The 22,215-nt window shown below is 36.5% G+C and overlaps 1 protein-coding gene across 4 annotated transcripts; it reads right to left on the bottom strand.

Moving 5' to 3' along the window:
• Positions 1 to 8,768: 8,768 nt before the first annotated feature.
• LOC132131475 (guanine nucleotide-binding protein subunit alpha-11-like) lies at positions 8,769 to 20,579 on the bottom strand. Of its 4 annotated transcripts, none has more exons than XM_059543512.1 (8): positions 20,210 to 20,579; positions 19,384 to 19,557; positions 18,173 to 18,357; positions 17,423 to 17,577; positions 15,700 to 15,828; positions 14,179 to 14,308; positions 12,899 to 13,052; positions 8,769 to 9,406 (listed from the first exon to the last, which is right to left on the bottom strand). In XM_059543512.1, the coding sequence occupies exons 2-8, from the start codon at positions 19,532 to 19,534 to the stop codon at positions 9,204 to 9,206; spliced, it is 1,107 nt and encodes a 368-aa protein (XP_059399495.1). In that variant the 5' UTR covers positions 19,535 to 19,557; positions 20,210 to 20,579; the 3' UTR covers positions 8,769 to 9,203. The 4 variants fall into 4 exon arrangements, with proteins under 4 accessions (XP_059399495.1, XP_059399496.1, XP_059399497.1 ...); XM_059543513.1 differs by having other exon boundaries at positions 19,384 to 19,539; XM_059543511.1 differs by lacking the exon at positions 8,769 to 9,406 and adding an exon at positions 11,170 to 11,988.
• Positions 20,580 to 22,215: the final 1,636 nt, after the last annotated feature.

Raw genomic sequence — 22,215 nt, 5'->3', positions numbered from 1 at the left:
GTCAAATGAGTGATAGTATTAACAGCATCAACAGTTCCTCTTCCCGCCATATAGGCAAATTGAAATGGATCTACTTATGAATTTACGCAACATTTCAGTCTCGACATCACATACCTCTCCAAACATTTCATAATTACAGAAGTTATAGCAATTGGTCTAAAATCATTATTGTCAACAGCACCCGTTTTTTTAGGAACAGGTGTAATAATAGTCTTTTTCCATAAAGAAGGAACCATGTGACTGTCCAAGGATTGCTGGAAAATTGGACACCAAGCTGGAGTTAATTCTTCTGCACACTCTCGTAAAAGATAAGCGGAGATACCATCCGGCCCAGTTGATTTCTTAATGCAAGTTTTCCGAAAAAGAGAAGTAACTTCTTGAGGGTTCACAAGTAATCTAACATCCGTTGCACATTCAATGTTTTGTAGGAACTCTTCACATTCCTTAATTGAATCATTGTTATCAAAGCGAATAAAAAAGTCATTCAATTCATTTGCTTTCTTAAAATCATCAGTAGTAATGAAACGTTGTTTTTTAGAATCCATGTTAGAGATCGTTCTCAGTGAGTTCCACAGTTTTCTGTTGTTCATAGATGCAATGTTTTGTTCAATGTAGTCCTTTTTTCGCTTCCTAGCTTCCCATAATAGTTTATTCAGTTCTTTTTGGACGACTTTTAACTCAACCCGATCTTTTTTCAGAAAAGCTACTTTTTTCCTATTGATGCAGGCTTTCACTTCTTTTGTTATGTGAGGCTTGTTATTAGGGAACACCATTATCTCCTTCTTGGGTAGTATTGAATCCACACAGAAGCGAATATAGTCCGTAGTTGTTTCAGTAACTACGTTCAGATCTGTGTCGTGAAATACTGACCAGTTCGTACTTAGAAAACACCCTTTTAATGCCTCTACCTTTTCTTCCTCCCATATAGTCACTGTCTTGACCAGAGGTTTACTCCTTTTTAAAGCAGTTTTGTATGTCGGTATTAAATGAACTATATTATGGTCAGACGTGGATAAAGGGGGTTTAGTTTTTGCCTTGTAGGCATCCTTAATGTTGCCATAGCATTTATCCAAAACGTTATTATTCCTGGTCGCAGATTTAACATATTGGAAAAAGCCTGGTAAAAACGGCTCTAGTTTACAATGATTAAAATTGCCCAAGACAAGGACTGGAGCTCCCGGTGTTCGCTGTAGCTGTTTTTGAATACAGTCCGATATACTTAAGGCAGCTCTGGAGGCGTTACCACTGGGAGGAATATACACTACACACAATATCACGTTGCCAAACTCCCTCCCTCGATAAAAAGGTCTTAGACTTAGACAGAGGTATTCGGCGTCAGTAGTACAGCCGGATTCTTTCACTGTATATTGTGTGCACCATCCGTTACTCACGTACACACAGACTCCTCCACCTCTGACTTTCTCCGAGGACTCCCCTCTATCCGCTCGAACCAAGGAGAAACCTTCCATCTCCATAAGCGAACTGGGAATGTCCTTGTGAAGCCAAGTTTCTGTAAACGCTGTAAACAAAGCAGTGATGCACTTATTAACGCGACTGTGACGAGAAGGGCGGGGCCGAGAGCCGTGGGAACGGAGCGAGGCCGGTGGAGTTAATGCTAATGCGTGAGGCCTGCACCACTCACCGATCTCGAGTCCCACGGAGAAGCTCCGGAAGGATAAAAGGAGATGTTTTGGTTCTGTCTGTGCGCGACAGCCCCTCGCGGATGACTATTGTGCACAAACAGAATCAAAAAACTAAATAAAGTCCAGGCCTAGTACTCTGTCGTCCAACACTGTCGTCACTCCTACTTTAATCCTTCCGGGGCTCCTCCTTAAAAATTACCATAAAAGGGAAACATAATATATAATTTTACAGGACAACAACAAGATTTTCCAGGACATTTGACATTTTATCTCATTTTCCATGTGTCCTGGTCCCACGTGTCCTGGAAAACCTGGAAAATTGATGACTAATTCCAGAACACATGGGACCCCATTTGTGTGTGGAAAAGACTGCAATTTAAGCAATTATTCTAAAATAATCATCCCTTTTCCCTATCCGTTCCTACATAAAGGCTATGAAAGATGTGTGTATGCAGTATATTTTATGGCATTTTATGGTTCTTTTTGTTCTTTTGGTTTAGCATCAAAAGGCACTGAAGTTGTATGGTAGAGTGCATTTTCATTGCATAAAAAAGAGCAGCTTGGACAGTCTGCCAAACATCATCATATGCTCCATGAAAAAAAAGAGAGAGAGAGAGAGAAAGAACAGGTTTGTACTGTATGAAGTTAAGTAAATGATGACAGTATTTTCTTCCTCTCTCTCTCTCTCTCTATTGAACTTGTTGAATTTAGAAATTTGGAATTTTTGATTATCACTCCTACCCTGATCACAGGAAATAAAGAATGGCAGCAGAGTTTGTTGGAAAAAATGGTAAGCACATCTAAAGAGGCATCCTTCTGACAAGGGCAGTGAGACTAGCTGTGCCATGGCTGTGGCTTATAGGAAGCTGACACACACACACACACACACACACAAACACACAAACACAAGGTGCCCAGCGGGAAGAGTGTCCGCTCAACCAACAGAGAATGACAGTCACCGGTGCTGCTGGATCACACATCAGTCGCACTTCAGTGTGTGTTTCCGACTTGCTGTCTATTAGTGCGCGTGGGTCGGTAAACTGGTGTCATGACTGCAATTCTGTGTCTGTCTATGCAGCATGTTAACTTTAACATCTATTATCTTACACATATCCTTAAAAATACCATCCACAGGCATACATTATGTTTATAATAAAAACACATTTTTGTAAAGTAGACTGTATTAAATATCAATGTAACTCGACTTGCGTGACGTCAAACCTGACTTTAGTAGTGCTTGACAAATGCTTCAGATTAAATTTGACTCCTTCATAAATAAATAAGGAAGTATTTCCAGGCTGGTCTGACTTGCTCCTTATGTATATTAGCAAAGCAATTGGCAGAACAAATCTTTCATGAAACTGAACAATAGCAGATGCCCCTATGAATCACTGGGTCAAGGCCTGAGCTGTCATATGATCATTATGTTTGCTCAATCTTTAGATAATTCTTACAGATAGACCAAGAAACAAACATAAATGACATTTCCAGTGTATAGACTCTTGTGTGCATGTATACACTGATGAGCCATTATGACCTCGCCCAGCCTAAATCAATGAGTGCGCCTGGCATCCAAATGTTGCCGCAGGTGCAGTTCTCAGAGCAGTATATACACCACCCTGCATGCCTGCACGCCATCACCAACAACACATCCAATGATCATCAAGATTGAACCGTGGATGATTGGAAGAAAGTGGCCTGGTCTGAGAAATCAATATTCCTGGTGTATCACGTCGATGACCGAACGTGGTACGCCGATTACCAACAGAGGACACTCCATGAGACCTATCGCCGCCTAATTAAATCAGTGCATCGCCGTGTGGAGGGTGTTTTGTGGGCTAAAGGAAGTCCTACAGGTTATAACCTATAGGTGCTCATAATGTGTATAGGTGCTTTTCTACAGTTTTTCACCTGAAAGGATTTTCTCTTTTTTTCTTCTTCGTAGAAACTTAATGTCAACCAGTCCATGTACAACCAAAGGCTATTTAAAGGAACAGTCCACCCAAAACGTATATGTAAAGGAATCACTTAGAAAATTCACTCATTCATTTATTTGATTAAATATGTAATACTTATTTGACTTTAATATGGTTGAATTTTATTCAGTAGAGCTTCCCCCTTCAGTTCTCAATCATTCATGTCTTGTCGTACGAGTAGAAGTTATCGCTCTCAGAAAACTCCCAGTTCACAAGTTTAAATTACGAGTTCTATGAGGACGTGAACGATTTTTACAAATTGGTATCTTGTAATCACAGTAATTACAACATGCCAAGAATGCACCTATAGTTTCTACAAGCTGGAACTGATAGCGCAGATATTATGTAATTGATAGGCGACAATGAACAGGGAACAACCATTATTTAAAATTGGAATTTCTCTGTTTTTGGAACTATTGGTATAATGTAAGACCACAACTGCATGGAATATATCACACAGTGCAAGTGGTTTTTTGGAATTTTTTTTTTTTTTATGAAAATCTTACACATTGTGCCTTTAATTATGTGTAGTCTACAAAGGAGTCAGCCATGTTTTAACGAGAGTCTTTTAAATGTCATTTCCACTTCAGAACGCTATTACAAACAAATACGTGATTTGAGATGTGCTGGAAATGACGCGGTGGCGGAAATGTTCATGATTTTAGGAAAATAACTAAATTATTCTGTGACGTATGTTACACGTTCATAATAGAATGAATAGAGAGTAGTACACTGAATCACGGCACATTTCTTATAGATTTCTAGTGAGAGTGGCTGTTTTCAAACACCTCCTTAAAGGTCTGCATGTGATTGAGCTCAGCATCATGCTAAAATTACTGTATAAGCTATTAGAGGCTCTTTTCTTACTTGGGTCATAAAGAGCTTGTAAAAGGATAAAACCACTCTGTGCGCTCTACTTTCATGCATTCATGCAATGAATGGGAGAAGAGCAGAAGGAGAAAAGTGTTAAATTTGGCTTAATGTAATTGTTCAATTGTACAACTTGCCCTGTTATTGTTCTCTGCCTAAAACCCATAAAATATCCCTTCCAGATTATTTAAAGAGCAACCTGAGCCCTGTTCAGGAAATAGGTGGCGCTGGAAATTATTGTTGTGTGGAGGAGAAAGTGAAGCAAGGGATTAGAAGAATATCCTCAAGCTTGAGTAGGTTATGGAGCAAAGAGAAGGAGATCCTTTGGGAACCGGACAATTCAGATATTTAAAGTTATATACTTATTTAGAAATTCAGGACTTTCTGGCTGTTATGTTCATTTCGAATCATATTTATACTCCTCGAATTTGTATAGTATTGTGTCACAGTGTCTGGGTTGTGTTCCCTGGGTTTCCACTAGGTGTCCTCAGTTCCCACAGTGTTTATCATTTATCACTTCCTGTCTCCTTATTTGGTCACCTTCCTCCTTGTTTAGTTAATTGATTGTTCCCCACCTGTCTCCTGTTTCCCCATCATCCTTTTGTGTATTTATACCTGGTCTGTCTGAGTCTTAGTCACGGAGTCCTTGTTTAATGTTAAATGTTAATTCATGTCCGTCAATGCCTTGCCTTGCCTTGCCTTGCCTTGTTTATGTTATGTTTGGATTTACCGGTTTTGACCCTGCCTGGACTGTGTATTCTCTTTGGATTTCCCTTTATTAAAGACGTACTCGCAATTGGTTCTCTCTCCTGTGTTTTCCATAACACCGAACGTGACAGTATCGTATATACCTATATTATTATAGGTATTATTGTAATATTTTATAAAGACCTTGTGTGTCCACGCCCCTTTTCAGCACAAAGCTCGTTGTCTTCTGTCTTCCGGTTTGTATTTCCAGAGGGCTGTTCGATTCCAAGATTTTTGAAGATCGAGTCCGATTCCAATTCCTGGTTCTGAAATCGATGATTTTGATTCTTTTTCGTTTCTTGTTTTTTAGATTGAAGGAACCTAATCTCACCATGATGACTGCAGGATAGGTCGTAGAATGTATCCTTCTCATATTATGAAGTTTTATTTCTATAAAATAAAAATAGACAATATTTATCCTAAATTGTAAAAACTTTGCTTTGCCCGTGAAATTAGTCATAGCCCACAGCTCAGTAACATGCGTTTATCGCATGAATTAAACAAGACATGTCTAAAATAAATGTGCACAGTTCAGCTTAATGATGAAGTTTACTTTGACTGTATGCTTTGCGTAATATTAACAAACTGCACACTGAAACAAAATGACCAGGGCCCGGTTCCCCGATAACGTTCACTCTTAGCGCGCTAAGAAGACATCGAAAGATATATCTTACCAAAGTTGTTGATGTTTCTAAGTGTGTTCCCCGAAGTGTCCCTTAGGAAGCTTCTTAGCATGCTGCCTCTTACGTCCGACGTTACAAGAGCGCTGTCCAAAGTCAGGGTGCTGAATTAGTTGGCATCGATTGCTCATGAATCGATTTTCCACTTTACGCGAAGGTGCAATACAGCGTTAAGAAATACAACACGTTCTATGCAAATGAAAAATTCCTCAAATTATTACAGTAACATTTATTTTAACATAGTTTAAGTTATCAGTAAAATATAAATTAAATTATCAAAGGGTCAGTAATGTTCACACGATATCAGTAACGTGCGGTGAAATCTTGTCATGGGTAGGCTGTGACCTATCAATGTGTGGAATATGTTCATATATTCATTCAGTTAATTTAGCAACCCAAGTTCATATCAGGCATCATCAGATCGCTGCCTGCATTCAGCAAAGTCAGTCATGTGAGGCTAATGCACAATCAAATATAATAATCAAATTAATGGACACATCTATCTTATGACTTATACAACAAACAAATGTTTTGTGCGGGACACAGAAAAGGAGGCGGCGCGGCAGCCTAGTCACTCCATCAAAATGCGCAAACGCGCACAGACAGCCACGGCGCACACACACACACACACACACACACACACACACACACACCTTTGGTCTGGTGACGGCGCACCAGGCTACAGTCAGAAAACATTGCGTCAGCAGTACAGCTTTAAAGTACAAAAACAGCTTATTCGCTCCTACAAACTGCTAGGCGCACACACCGACACGCAAGTTTACTAGATGCTAGTATTCGGGAAGCGCGCGGATTGAGTGAGAGCGAGTAGATCACGTGACATGAAGCAAGCTCGGTCTCTGCCTCAATGTTGATAATTCAAGACAGCATGAGAACTGACTGCGCATGCGCAAATCTACATAAACTACGTTCTATGGACCAAAGAGGCACCGCTCACCTCTGCCTCAATGGCCATGGCTTTTGAATTTCCTGCATGAAACAACGGTTTTTAGGAGCAAACAATGGCAAAATGAGTATATTATGTGTATTCCTGAAAATTTTTGTTACAAAAAATAATATTTGGAATACAATTAATGCAATTAATAATGTGGTGAATTAATAAAGCTCTTGGAATTAATAAATGTAATGTCAACATTTCCTTTGGTGAGGCACTGCCTACCCTGCCTACCCTGACCGCACGTCCCTGCACGATATGTTGTGACGGTAAGACAAACCGGGTATCCCTCGCTAATCATCCATCCCGTTGTGCCACTTGTGCCGCTTCTTGACATGGGTTTAACGACTTATAAAAATTATATAATACACTTTTATATTAATGCTAAGGTACTTTACAATTAGAATTGATTGGCAAGCAGCTGCAGTTACTTCTGTTTAATGCGGTATTGATTGCAATTGGTTTATGTTTTTAATAAAAAGCAACCTATCTACAATGAACAGAGAGAGAGAGAGAGAGAGAGAGCGATACAAAATATGCTGGGGAAGCGTAAAAACGTAAAAAAGGGCACCAAGCCTCTCGTCAGAGGAACTTGAAGTGTTGCTGGACCTTGCCACCAGGTCAGATATCACACCCCTATGGTCCACTATAACCTGCACATTTATGGCCGCGTCTTCCTTTCGCGATAAGTAGCCTACGCCTGATCATTCACTGATGGATTGGCGATAGGGATGAGTGCCATCCACCAGGATGCAATCCCCGGCATGGCGCAGAAGGGCGTTGGTGACAGTGTGGACGCACTTCCACACAGAGGTCTTTATTAGGCTATAGCCCTCTCCCACGACCTCGATTAATCTCTCTGTAGCAAAAAAAAAAAAAAAAAAAAAAAAAAGTAGCGCTGGGCTTCAGGGCTTAAAGCAGAATTCCGCCGCGTTAGCCTGGCCAGCGCAGGTCTGGGGAGGTCTAGCTGCTCCACAATGAGTTGTCTTGGGAGGGGATTTTTTTTAATATAGCCACGTCAGGCAAAATGTCAAAAGGGCTTAAGTTTTGCCGAATAAAAAAACTGACATGGACTAAACGGCTCCGAGTCCGGCTCCGTCTTTGATTCAATACAAGAACACGTTGGATCGCTGCCATAGTTGGTCGCTTACTGGACACCACCATGCTTACCCATTTAAAGATCTTAGCCATTTAGAGCCAAATTGTTTGCCAGATTTTAATTATCAAAAAATGATTGCCAATTCGCTTTCATTACATTACGAAAAAGCCTAGGCTAATTACCACCTTATTAGTTCTGTAACCACATAAAGTCAACTTCATAAATAGGCCTGTATCCATTGCGAACATAATTTATTATGAGTCTTAAAAAATAACAGAAAATCATTGTTGAGCCACAAAATTGTCAACATACCATAGTTTGACTTGTACTTCGCTGCGCTGGTTTCTAAAGACTGCTGTACAGTAGCGTCATGAGCTCAAATAACGCTAAGAGAGAGCTACGAATGGTCCAGACCAACCTTACGAAAGTATGACTTACAGAAGATATACTTAGCGTACGAACGTTTCGGGAACCATGCCATAAGGTTAAGAGAGAGGTTAAGTAATAGGTTAAGAACTACTTAGCGATAAGAACGTTTTGGGGAAGCGGGCCCAGAACATTAATAACTGATAGAGCTCGAGGGTTTTCTGTCAATCAGATGCGATCTCGGCCGCTGATAATTATCACTATAATTATCATTGGCTGATAGAAATGTTTTAAAAAATAGTATTTTAGATGGTAAAACATCTTTTTTTATTTGTTTTGCATCATTTTAAATACATAGATGACTTTACAGTGATCAATATTTATTGAATCTATTGTGTAAATATAGAATAAACACATGAAGTACTTGAGTCTCATTTAGCAAACAGTATTTAATCAAAGAGTTCATGAATTTTGACCATGAAAATGGTGACATTTTATTTCAAAGAATATTTCTATCACTTTTCATTTTTTGAGATCCATGTCATGTTGTCATACACTGTAATTATAACCAATAGTGTCTCTTTATTTTTCATTTTTCATATTTTCTGATACTCTATTTGGGTAGAATATAGAAATTAATTTCAGTAGATAGTCAGAAAGTCATATTTTTCTCTTAATGGTGCAAAAATATGTAACAAAATATTTTCAAATGCAAGTGCAGCGAATCAGTCATGTATTTACATTAATAGAGATATCTATTCCACCGTGTTATAACATATGTAGTGATCTTAGCAATTCTTTTTTGTCTTTCCAGGAATCAGTTAAGATTGTCTGTAGCTTAGGAGATTTGAGATGAAGCCGCTCTGCATCTTAAAGCATACCATATAACTTCAGTTCCTTGACGAGTAGGGTTCTCCTGACATCAGTGAAGACCTTGCGGATGTTGTCGGTGTCGGTTGCACAGGTAAAGTGCTGGTAAATGTGTTTCTGTTTTCGATTTTCACGGTTGAAAGCTTGTTTGAGGTACAGGGCCCTGATGTAGTCCATCGCTTCATTCATGTCTTCCTTTTTGCCTGCCATCATAATAAGGTGGAGTTAGAAAACATTTAAATAAAGACATAAGGAAAAATATATACAAAAACAAAACAAAAGGACAGAAAAGGGGGGGGGGGTCAGTTTATTGATGCTTAAGTTAGAGGCACTTTCCATGTATACGGTACAATTTGTTTTTTCAAAGCATTAGAGAAAAAAAATATAAATTTTTGAGAACTATTAGATATGTTACTTATCAACGATTTTATATCTATAGCACTTTGTATAAAATCAGAATCAGAATGATATTTATTCCCCAAGTGTGTTTTTTAGGAGCTTTTGGTACAGACTTAAATACATACAGTACATATAAGACACTGAGAACATTAAATTAGTAAAACTAAGGGGAAAAAATAAAATAAATAATAATTACAGCATGCAGAGGTGAAATAATCTAATTACATTTTCTCAGTTCTTATACAAACTGTAGTGTAAACTGCATCCATCATGCTCAACCTTCAACCCTGTTACCCATTCTACTGTAAATAGAAAACAATCAAGCAAATAGTTTTCTTAGATTTATGGGAAATTTGTTTTTTTAATGTTCATTTGATGTTTTTTAGTAAGAAAATAGCAAAAGTGAATTATATTTATATTCTATTTAGAAAGAATTTAACAGTAACAGTGTTGCAACCTTGAAAATTACATGAATCAAATGAAATATCAAAATGAACAGAAAAAGAAATCACCTTCTGAGGTTCACAATCAATATTTTCTTAAGATGAACTGCCTATTTTCATCGACCATTTGAGAAAACTTTGTAATTTGTATTTTTGTTCTTTATTCATGGAAAGTGCTTCATATCTATGTGTAGCTGATGCTTGTGATGTTTATTATTATAAAGGCGTTAAGTTACATTTCCAGTTTTAAACATATAACAAAACAAATGTAATCTTCCCTGAATTATTCACAGTGAGCACACTTAAGTAGTATTAGAAATTATGTAAAGTGTCTAATTTTAATTACAGCATTTGGATTGGATCAGTTTAAATGCTTAAATGACAACTGAACAGATAACCCGAGTTTTGTATGAATTGATAATAAATTAATCCTTATATATGCAGTGTGTGTATTAACTAATTACAGTTTTATGGTTAAAGATATTATTACACTTGTTATACACAACGATCAGACAGTCAGAACTACCTGAAGAACTATACTTTTATATACAGTACAGACCAAAAGTTTGGACACGCCTTCTCATTCAAAGAGTTTTCTTTATTTTCATGACTATGAAAATTGCAGAGTCACACTGAAGGCATCAAAACTATGAATTAACACATGTGGAATTATATACATAACAAAAAAGTGTGAAACAACTGAAAATATGTCATATTCTAGGTTCTTCAAAGTAGCCACCTTTTGCTTTGATTACTGCTTTGCACACTCTTGGCATTCTCTTGATGAGCTTCAAGAGGTAGTCACCTGAAATGGTCTTCCAACAGTCTTGAAGGAGTTCCCCGAGAGATGCTTAGCACTTGTTGGCCCTTTTGCCTTCAGTCTGCGGTCCAGCTCACCCCTAAACCATCTCGATTGGGTTCAGGTCCGGTGACTGTGGAGGCCAGGTCATCTGGCGCAGCACCCCATCTCTCTCCTTCTTGGTCAAATAGCCCTTGATGCCTTCAGTGTGACATAGTCATGAAAATAAAGAAAACCCTTTGAATGAGAAGGTGTGTCCAAACTTTTGGTCTGTACTGTATATCAAATATATAATATAATTTTGTTTTATTGTTGTTGTTGTTTTTACAGTAGCAGACTTTATCATCAGACCTTTATTCTCAGAATTGCGAGTTTATATCTCACAAGCAAAATCAGATCTGAATTGTGAGAAAAAATATTGAATTGTGAGATAACAGGTTATCTTTATTTATTTATATCTTTATTCTGTCGCATAAACAGTCTTCCATATAACTTTTTGGTCCTATTTCAATCAGTAAAGTCACATTTTTGGCGAAGAAACTGAGCACGTGCCCCCAGTATAGATCAGCCAAACCTTGCTTTGTATTTCTCAGGTCATTCTTGCCAGCAGCTATAGAGTAAAATTCCTGCCACCCCCTCGAAACCAAAACACGCTGAAAATCTGCCTGTTGTGTAGCATTCCTGTCAAAGTCTGAGGTATGATATGACAGCTTCCTCATTCCTTCAGAGTGATGCCGCTTTAAGTAGACGTTTGGCAATGTTCAAATGATTTAATTTGGAGAATGTGTCATCTGATGTTTTTATCCACCAAAACAGTAAGAAAATAGGAATAGATGGAGCAATAGACAGAGAAATGGAAGGCTGTATAGAGGTGTGCGTCGCTCCAAGCTCAGTTTATTAGGTTGGCAGAAGCAAGCCTTGTCCTGAAAGAAATGGGCTGCTCAGAGCACTCCGTATTCCTGCAGTGACTTGATAAGGACAGTGTCTTTAACGTCATTGAAAACCTTCCGGATGTTATTGGTGTCTGTGGCACAGGTGAAGTGAGGGTAGATGATTTTGCCCTCCTTTGTCTCAGCTCTCACAGCTCTCTGTTTATACATATTGTGGATGAACGTCATGGCGTCTTGCGCATCCCGCCGTTTGCCTGAGGGCGGCACCAAACCACAGAAAAGGGGAGGAGTTAGTACAAGCTTGGAAGGTAAGAGCGATTAAACTGGGAGCACCACATGCTAATTATAGAGCCAGGAATAATAAAGGCGAGAGAAAGAATCATCATTTAACATCAAATAAGCAGGTCTTTTTTAAACTGTATTAAGATTTCAAAATGTATTATTCATAAAATAAAAAATAAATAAAAATGAAGCCTTGGTGGACATAGGAGATTCTTTCAAAAACACTATTTTCTAAAAGGATTTAATAAAACGGTTTCTATTTCTAATAAATGCTGTTTTTTAACCTTCTATTTACCAAAGAATCCTGAAAAAATCTATTACGGTTTCCACTAAAATATTAAACTGCTAAAACTTGCTTTAATATAACTTTAGAACCATTATTAATAATTGAGCACCAATAATATTGATAAAGATTAAGCAGCAAATCAGCATATTAGAATGATATCTAAAAGATCTCGTGACACTGAAGACTGGAGTAATGATGCTGAAATTCAGGTCAATTATATATGATAATATATTACAATAGATTTTTTCTTTTTAAGTGTACTGTCTCTTTAAATTTAACTATTATTATTTTATAAGGCACATTTTAAGAGCAGTTCTCTTTAAATCTCAAGGACGAAGCTACTCTTTCTGGATGTAAATGCATGGAATTGGCTATTTTTGGTTGGACGAGAGATCTACAGTGATCAAACATTGCCACAAATACTGCTTCTCTATCAGCAATAACAAACTAATATCAGTCCTACACCATCTGCTGTGAAGCAAAACATGTTCCGACTGCATTGTCAATTCTGACAGCCTGGTATTCTCATCCCATAATATTTCTTTTTAAGAGGCAGATTTCTTGAATTGTTGGTGCACAAATACTTATTTCCATACCGTCAAACCCTGCGAAGTAAGTTTTTAGATCTGATGTCTTGATCTTTTCCTCCAGGATGTCCATCTTGTTTAGGAAGAGGATGATGGAGGAACTGGCGAACCATGGCGAGTGGATGGTGGTGTAGAAGAGTGACAAGCTCTCTTTCATGCGGTTCTGGAGCCGGAGAGAGCAAGCATTCACAGCAGAAGTTAATTAAATGAGAGAGACACTAGGTGCAAGAGAGATTACGCAATTTGTCAATGCAGCGTTTCGGCGCAGGTTCACACAAACGTTGAAACAACAGAGCGTGAATCTGTCAAGAAATGTCTGTGTCATGTTTTATCTTAATGACAAAAAAATACATGTTTTTGCATAAATAAAACTAAGCATATTTTAAGACAATTGAGATGTTTTGTATTGTGGCAATAACAATTAAAACCTGTCAGTAGCCTATTTTAATATGAAAATTGTTTTTTTTTTCATTACTATAATGCAATGAATATAATGCAAAAAATATATATAAATTAGTTTTTGTAAAATGTTGGCATTTTTTGTAGAGAATTTAATAAAATTGTATTTAATTAGTACTTATGTAATTTGTATAAATGTAATAATTCAAATAAATAATTCATTTGTGATATGTAGTTTAAATGAAGTGTATCCATGCTAATATTATACAAAAAGAATTATATATCTGATTATCATGTAAATATGTCCAATTTTTTTTCCTTACTGAACAAGCATTATTTTAGTATTAATTACATACTACTATATAATTGATTAATATCTTGAATGATTTCATTGCAACTTCATTATTTTAATTAAAGTTTTTACAATTATTTTAAGGAATTTTGTTATTATTTGTAATTTGTATTTGTTTTTCATAAATCTATATGCAGTTTTAGTTTCAGTAATTCAAATTATACTTCTAATTTCTAATTTCCATTAAAGTTTTTTAAGTTTTCATGTAATGTTTATAGTTTTATTATTAGTATAGTATATATTTTAGTAAATAAGTTATATTTTATATTAGTATTATTATTTTATTTTTCATTTTATTAAATGTTTCAGTTAGCAACCATTTGTTTTATTTAACAGTAACAAAAGTAATTAATTGCATAATTTCACAATATCGGCTTTATATCTTTATGCAGATTAGAAATATGCACATTTCTTTTTGTCTTTGAGTTGCACTGAAATATGACTCGGGCCTGTACAAGTGCAACTCAAGATATACTGATCAAAGCAATCGATTAGGACGAGAGAGATTCAGGCAGACTGGGGTGAAGGAGTCTCTTACCTCCTTGTTGTTCTCCTCCAGCACCTGGTCGTACTCGCTGAGGGAGGCTAAAAATATGAGCGATGTCACATTCTCAAAGCAATGGATCCATTTCCGCCTCTCTGACTTCTGACCACCCACATCCACAATCCTTCAGATAAAAAGTGTTAAGACCGGGATTCAGTTCTGTTGTTTAATCTTGAAACGTTTTGTCTGAACCAAAACCATTAAACATTAACTGTGAGCCCCTTATCATTTGTTCCTACTTCCTTGCTGTCATATATCAAACATGTCTGCCTCCAAATATAGTAGACTGCATCAAGTAATTGACTCGCATCTTGTAACTGGCTTCTTTATAAAAATTTCTATATTTGTTTTACATTTTCTGAAAAGTATATGAGTGCAAGCAAGGCTAGGACGTTTGTTCAAGTGTTGCTATATAGTTGCTAAAGTGTTCCTAGTGATTTTTAGCACAATGCTATGCTGCTGCCATGGTTTTCTAGGTAGTTGCCAGGCAGAAGTTAAATCTTATTACTGAACACCACTTTTCTTACACCAGGGTTTCTGAAACTGGGTCCACAAACCCCTTGAGGTTTGTGAGGAAACTGCAGGGGGTTCTTGAATTATAGGTTTAGTTCACCCAAAAATGAAAATTTGCTGATAATGTACTCACCCTCAGGCCATCCAAGATGTAGATGAGTTTGTTTCTTCATCAGAACAGGTTTGGAGAAATTAATTACATTACTTGCTCACCAATGGATACATTGCAGTGAATGGGTGCCGTCAGAATTAGAGTCCAAACAGCTGATAAAAACATCACAATAATCCACAAGTAATCCACAACAATCTAGTCCATCAGTTAATGTCTTGTTTTTAAGAAATAAAGCCATCATTAAGATGGATTTAAATTTTAACCCATCACTAATGGACAAAATACCTGTCCATAATGCATAATAATGCTTACTTCAGTGAAAAAGTCCATCCCCTGTTGTCCTCTTACATGAAAAACCATTTTTGTTTTTAAATGTTTGTGCTTGTAAACAGTACTTGATCTGTGCATATTTCTCTCCTGATTCAGACTACACAAATTTACACTGGAGGATGGAATATGGATAGAAGACCCGTATTTTAACTGGAAGTTATGGTTGGAAGTTTTTTTAATGATGGATTTGTTTCTAAGAAATAAGTTGTTAATTGATGGACTGGAGTGGTGTGGATTACTTGTGGATTATTGTGAAGTTTTTATCAGCTGTTTGGACTCTCATTCTGATGGCACCCATTCACTGCAGAGCATCCATTGGTGAGCAAGTGATGTAATTACTACAAATCTGTTCCCATGAAAAAGCAAACTCATCTACATTTTGGATAACCTGAGAAAATTTTCAGCTGTTTCTTTCTTTTTCTTTTTTTCTGGGTGAACTATTCCTTTAACAAAACAAAATAATAAAATCATAAAATATAAAATGTTAAAAACAATAAATAAATAAAAAAACGGACTTGAAAATGAAATAATATAATTCTATAAAGTGTTGATGTCTGTACCTGAGGGTGATCTTCTCCACGCTGAAGGAGTAATCGTTGATGCCTGTGGTGGGGAATCGGACTCGGAGCACATCCTGGGCTGTGGGGATGAAGTCTGGGGCCGCAATACGGTCCAAATGTGTCATATAGCTAAAATAAAAAACAAATGCAACATAGTTTAGTGTAACACTTCACAACTGTGTGAGTGTGATAAAGTGCCATGATATTTGCCTTTTGCTTTATTGGTGTTTGTGCTTTAGACAGCAGTTTAATTAAACGTCCTGGTTTGTTTGTGTTTCTTATCATGGCCAGGTTTGTAGACCTGAAAGCACGATCGGGGAAGCAGGAAGAGAGAATGAGAAGGAGAGCAGAACTGTGTAAAGGAGTGATTAGGTAGCGACTAACAAGAACACAATGATGTACTTTACAGGAAATGTGCTTAACAATATTAAGTAATCCCTTAATTCAACAGGCCTAAAGTGAGTTTATGACTTTAAAACAAAAACACACTTTATTCATCTTTAATACAATCTGAAGAGTGAAAATGTGTTAATAATATAAGACTAAAATAAAAGACAACACATCAGTCAATCATCAAAGAAGAGAACAGAAAGAAAACTTGTTAATATTTGATGCAGCCAAGTGGTTTACTGCAATACTGACTTGCTTGGATTTGCAAGCTTGTCTAAAGATACAGCTGTATTGCCCTCCAGTGGTGTTCTTTGGATCTGCACAAACCATTTTGGGTGTTTTTATCATAAACATAATATACATAAACATTTGGCAAAAAATGAACTGCTAAAATTCCCGTTAATATGAATATATTAGTATTACTATCATATATTAGTATTTATGTAATATATGTTAGAAATATATTTGTTAACATTATTAATGTAGTTATATGTGCACATCATTGTTGTGATGCTTATGGGATTTGTTTATTGTTATTAATCTATTTATTCTTTTAGACTATTGTTTATTTGCTTGTAAGGTGACCTTAAAGGTGCCATTAAATTAAATGCATTATTATTATTAATGATTTAATACATATCAAGATATAATATTACAAATAAATTAGCTAATAAAATTATATAATCGATAGTATATATAATAAAAAGATTTAATTATATTCTAATGATAAAATACGGATAGAAATACTACATTTCATTAAATATATATACAATTTAATTCATTCATGTAATATAATAAATTATTAATAATATAGTATATTAATAAAACATTAGTATTAGTATTGTAATTATGATCATCTTAATTATTATGTAATTAGTTATTAAGTAGTTAGTTATTTAGTTAGTAACAGTAATAATTAGATCAATTTTGCGGTTAATATTATCAATGTAATTATATAACTGTAATTCTAATACTGATCATTTTAGATTTAATAAATGAATATCATACTATAATATTAAAATAAATGATTTAATAAATGTATATATTAGATGTTATAATTCATTAAAAATTCTAATTCTAATAATATAGTCGCCTCAAATACATTTAAAAGAAATGTAATAATAAATATTCAGTTAAATTTCTTGTCTCTCAAATCAGAATTTCATGGCCATGTATTTATTTATTTGTTACGTATTCATGTAATAAACATGCGAATATACAGTCAACTGGTCGGTATTATAAAATCAACCCCTTTAGAATGATATAAGGCTTGGCGTCAGGGTCCTGATCCCAGTTTATCTATCTCTAGTTTTTTTTTTATATAGATACTTACTATTCTGTAGAGTCCAGAAGCTGGTACTCTCTACGACGACTGTAACAGCCCTTGATACCATCGTCAGCCCAAAGTCGGCGGATAGCGTCCACATACATTCTGTCTAAATGTGTCATCTGACGGATTTCAACTTCCTGAAACTGTTTCCCATATATCTAAGGATATAAATGGCAACAAATGAGGCTTGTTTATATACATATTGTGTGGATGCTTTCTATATTCCTGGTCTATTTGAAAGAACAGCTGTCACAGCTAGGTATAATTTACATACACACACACACACACGCAGATTTTGTCAGTCTCTGGTTTATGTTTTGTGTGTGTTTTGCTCCTTATGTGACTCCAATGCCCTTATATGGTCCTTCCTGTTCCTGTCCTTATTTGGGTGTATTCGTCTCCAGCTGTGTTTATTAATTCGTTCCCAGGTGTTCTCCATTGGTCCAGTGTATTTAAAGTGTGTTCTAGTTCTTATTCTTTGTCAGCTGTTGAATGTCATGTCATCCTAATGTGTCGAGTCCTGTGATCCCCAGCCTTAGTTAAAAAACCCATTTTGAACTACTTTACTCTGTGTCTTCTTGCTCCCTCATCCCCGTGTTCCTTGTGTGTGCGACGTAACACATACACATATATACATACTTACATAAAAGTTGATGATTTGTATATTTAAATGTACAGATGTTGTGCATTTAATTTCACATTTAAAACTGTGAGGGATTGGGAAGCAATCAGAGATTTTCTCTGGCAGTTTACCTCGTTTTGCGGGTTACCATAGGGAATCTTTAATGTGTTCATGGCCGCTGTCAGAGCCTTCATTGCTGTGAAGATGTTCTGGAAAACCAGTTTAGTGTAGCCACGCCTGTCTTCTTCGGAAAAGCCCTTGCCGTGAATAATCCTCATCTGCTTGATAAAAGTCGTCTTCCCACTTTCTCCGGTGCCTGAAGTCCATAAGAAAAAAAAAAATTACATGAAGCAGAATAGGAATATCAAAAACTAGTTCTGAAACCAGGTCATGGTATGACAAAAATGGAGAACCGAAAAGAATGCAACATGCAATGATAATATACAAGGCTTTATTCACAAACAAAGGAATGCTCTCTGTCCTCATAACAGAGAAGCCACAAAGCGAGATGTTTTCACCGTGTTTAGACTGACAGCTGGAGACTGTCAGAAAGCATGCAGCCAGATGTGTTTGGATGCCTTTGAACAAAGGTGTCCTCCAACATCGGGGGATATTCTCTGCTGTGAAGTCTACAACAATTTTCCTCAAATTGTTTTGGTTTAACTGATTAAAGCCGACAAGCATTAACTAGTTCCCAGTAACTCAGGCTGTTCTCAAACGGCAAATATTTGACAGGCAAACAATCACACATCACATCAAAACAAATCAGTTTGAGCAGTTTTTACCCACTTCATTGCCAAAGAAGGCAATAAGGCAAAAAAAATAAAAAAGCAGGCATGCCCTGATTACTTGATCACTGAAGAATGTGTCCCTCGAGACATCATGTGACAAATTTGAAAGCTGATAAAGAGATTAGTCATACTAACTAACTGGCCAGCTACAACCGTCTCCATGTAGGTGCCACACCAATAATTTATAGGTAATGTGACATGTAAAGCAGTAATAACACCTTTATTCACAATTTAACGTGCCACAACTATAATCTGTATTTCAGGTTTGGTGATGCTCTTCAACAGTAATAAAAAAATAAATAAAAAATAAAACATTAGTGCAGGTTGTATTTTTATTTTTTTTAAATACATATTTAAATGCATCAGTAGGAACATGCATAAACAAGTATTTTCTAGACAATGGTTCACTCCCTTCACAGTTAAGATGACTCAGAGATGTTCTCACCTGTCATGAACATTGAAAGTCTTCAGCTCCTTTGGTGATGTTTTCAGTGTCCACAGTTGTGCTTCTAATGACTTTTAAATACATTTTAATAGTTAAAACTTCTCACCTAATAAAAGCACTTTGATTTCTCTGCGTTCTCGTTTCTTCTGGTCAGCGAGGATTCTTTTGATTTCATTGTGTATGACGACGGCGTTCTTCTCATCTTCAGACAAGCAGCAGATGCACGTCGTGTAGCACCATCTCCCACAGCCCCCCATCTCCGCTACAGCCCTTAAACCGTCTGAAGAGCCATTGAGAGATAAATATTCCATGGAATAATTCGCATAAAGAAAATTCGGTCTACTGAATTTAGAACGCATATAATAGCGAAGTTGTTTTGATTCTTAACTTTTTTGTGAATCAATTTAAGAACGATTCGTTCAGATAGGTTCTTCAGAAGATATTTATTTATTAAAAAATAAAAACGCTTATTTATTGTAACAAATTGTATTTATGTTCAAATTTACTTTTTAAGAGCCATGTTGGCTGCAACAAACCCAGAGTTTCAAATATGCGAGAAAGATTATTGCGTTGTGACCTAATAGAATCACTGAATCGGTTTAAAGCGAACAGTTCGAAAGAACCGATTCTCGTAAATGAGCCAAGCTTCCATCATTAGTATAAATGTATAAAATTCCATTCTAGTGTATACGTATGGGGTACAAGTATGAGTGTAATAGACCATTCAGGGGAAAACCTTTTTTATTTTAATTTTTTATAAAATTTTGATATACTAAAAACTATTTGAAACACGTTAAAAAAATCTTGGACTTCCCCTACGACGAAAAAGACGAACCCCTTATTGCAGGTTCGCACAGGCTAACTATAAAGACAGGAACTAACTGAATAAATGTACACATTTTTAGACAACATAAACGCGATGAATCTCTTACCTGCATTCGTCGACACACCTGTACGGAGTCAGTAATGCCTTTACGAAACACGGTCCATAATTCTCCCTCAGCCGAACTGGGTTTAAACTAACTTCTTTCTCTTGTAGAGGTTTTTCTCAAAAAGCTTCCCCCCAAACAATCCAAATTCTTCTGTAAACTTCACATGATTTTTCCTCCTTGGAGGAAAATCTAGCTCTAGGCTACCTGCAATTCAGGAAAGTCCTTCTTGAACACGAATTGTCACTGTGAACATGGGCTGAGTCATAATCTAGTCAGCTGCTGCTGCATACCGGGGAACTGCACGCAAGGGTCTCGAGGCGCGCTTTCAGAAGGTTTTAGTTTGACGCGAAACGCTGGAGACGCGACGCAAGGTCCGTATGACGCATGCGTACATAAACCGAAAAGAACTGACGAGAACGCGCCCTCTAGGGTTGTGCTAGTCAGCATTTTTAGGCATCCTATCTCCCAAAAAATGCTGTCTATTTAGACAGGTTACTAAGTTTTTAAACACATCCGTTTGTCAGTGGAATGCACGATAAACCTTAGTTGTTATCATCAATATAGTGAACAGAATTGAGAGTACTTGCTAAGACTGACCTAAGCAGATGAGTGTAGATTATTAGTTTTGAGTATCACATTGAAGAAAAACATCCAGTTTCAGGCAGAAAAGCATAAAAGCTGCTTTCGAAGTCACAAGTGGTGTTAACTTCTTGAATAGCTGTGCAGGCATTTGACACTCCTCTCTCTTGGGGTCTGGAAGTCAGTCTTTTGTCTTTGAAGGCAGAACCGGTTTATCAGGCCTTTCACGGAGTTGTGAGATATTGAGATTGCCTATAGTTCACATATTGCCATAGGAACCAGGTAAGTCAAAGTCCTGGAGAAAGAAAGGATGGGTGTTTTTATACACAGTTTAGGAGACTCAACCAAACTGGAATATAATTGTAATATCACCGCACATTCCTCGATAACCTGTTCAGAGATTTCAGCCACAAAGACCTGGAGGACAAAACATCTATTATGGAACTGCAGCACAAGCCTGTCCATTTTCTATCTGATTCCAAACCATAAATTCAATAAGTCATTTTTACACTGCATCCACCTTATGTGCAATGCAAAAGAGTAAGCCTTTTTTTTTTTTTTAAATATGTGGAGAGTTCTGCTTCATTAGATACAGTAAATAAGTAAAGAATAACCAAATGCAGTAAAGTAAACCCTAAAACTAATTGTGCTACAAGGCAGTGCTTTTAATAATTATGATACATTTTAAAACATATTACTAATACCAGTTTGCAATATAAAGCAGCATAACAAACTCTTTTTGTACAGATACAATTCATAAATCATCAATGATGCTTCAGTGAATTAGAAATACACAGACAAACAAAAATGTGATGGGCAGCTGATGCGAATGGAAGAGGTGACCTGGAAAGTAAGCTATGCTTTAAGTTATGGCAAGTAGATTCAAAACAAACTTTGGAGTAAAATTGTTGTGGAATTGCTGCTCACTCACAAATCCAAATTCTTGGCAGAGCTCATCCTCTGTTGCACACGCAAAATGCAATACAATCAAGATGTAGATCCAGACCTCCAAGGATGATTTAGTTTTGATATTAAAATGATTCACATGTTTTGGATTTGTTGAACTGCTTTAAATTAGATCAAACCGAAGCATGTGCTTCGATTTACAAGATTGTGTAGGTTATGACTTTTTATTGCTTTTGTTAAACAACCTTTTCAATGGAAAATGTATGTATCCCCTGTTTTTGCATTATAGATTTAAATGGTCATGAGATGTTGTGGCTTTTTGGTTACAAGAAGACACTGGGTCCTTATTGCCCTAAACAATCAGTGATATTCTGTTAATGCGTATGTGTAGGGTTCCTGGAAATCCTCGACATTGTGTTTCATTTAGCTTTTTTTGACTGGTATAGTGTTAACTGAAGCTACAGTCTATAAAACAGTCAGTTGTCTTGACTGAGCAATGTTCCAACAGCACTAGGACTTTT

Source organism: Carassius carassius, chromosome 48, assembly GCF_963082965.1.
Source record: "Carassius carassius chromosome 48, fCarCar2.1, whole genome shotgun sequence".
Lineage (NCBI taxonomy): Eukaryota > Metazoa > Chordata > Actinopteri > Cypriniformes > Cyprinidae > Carassius > Carassius carassius.
The sequence above is the reverse complement of the archived record's forward strand: the minus strand, read 5'-3'. Positions and strand labels throughout refer to the sequence as shown.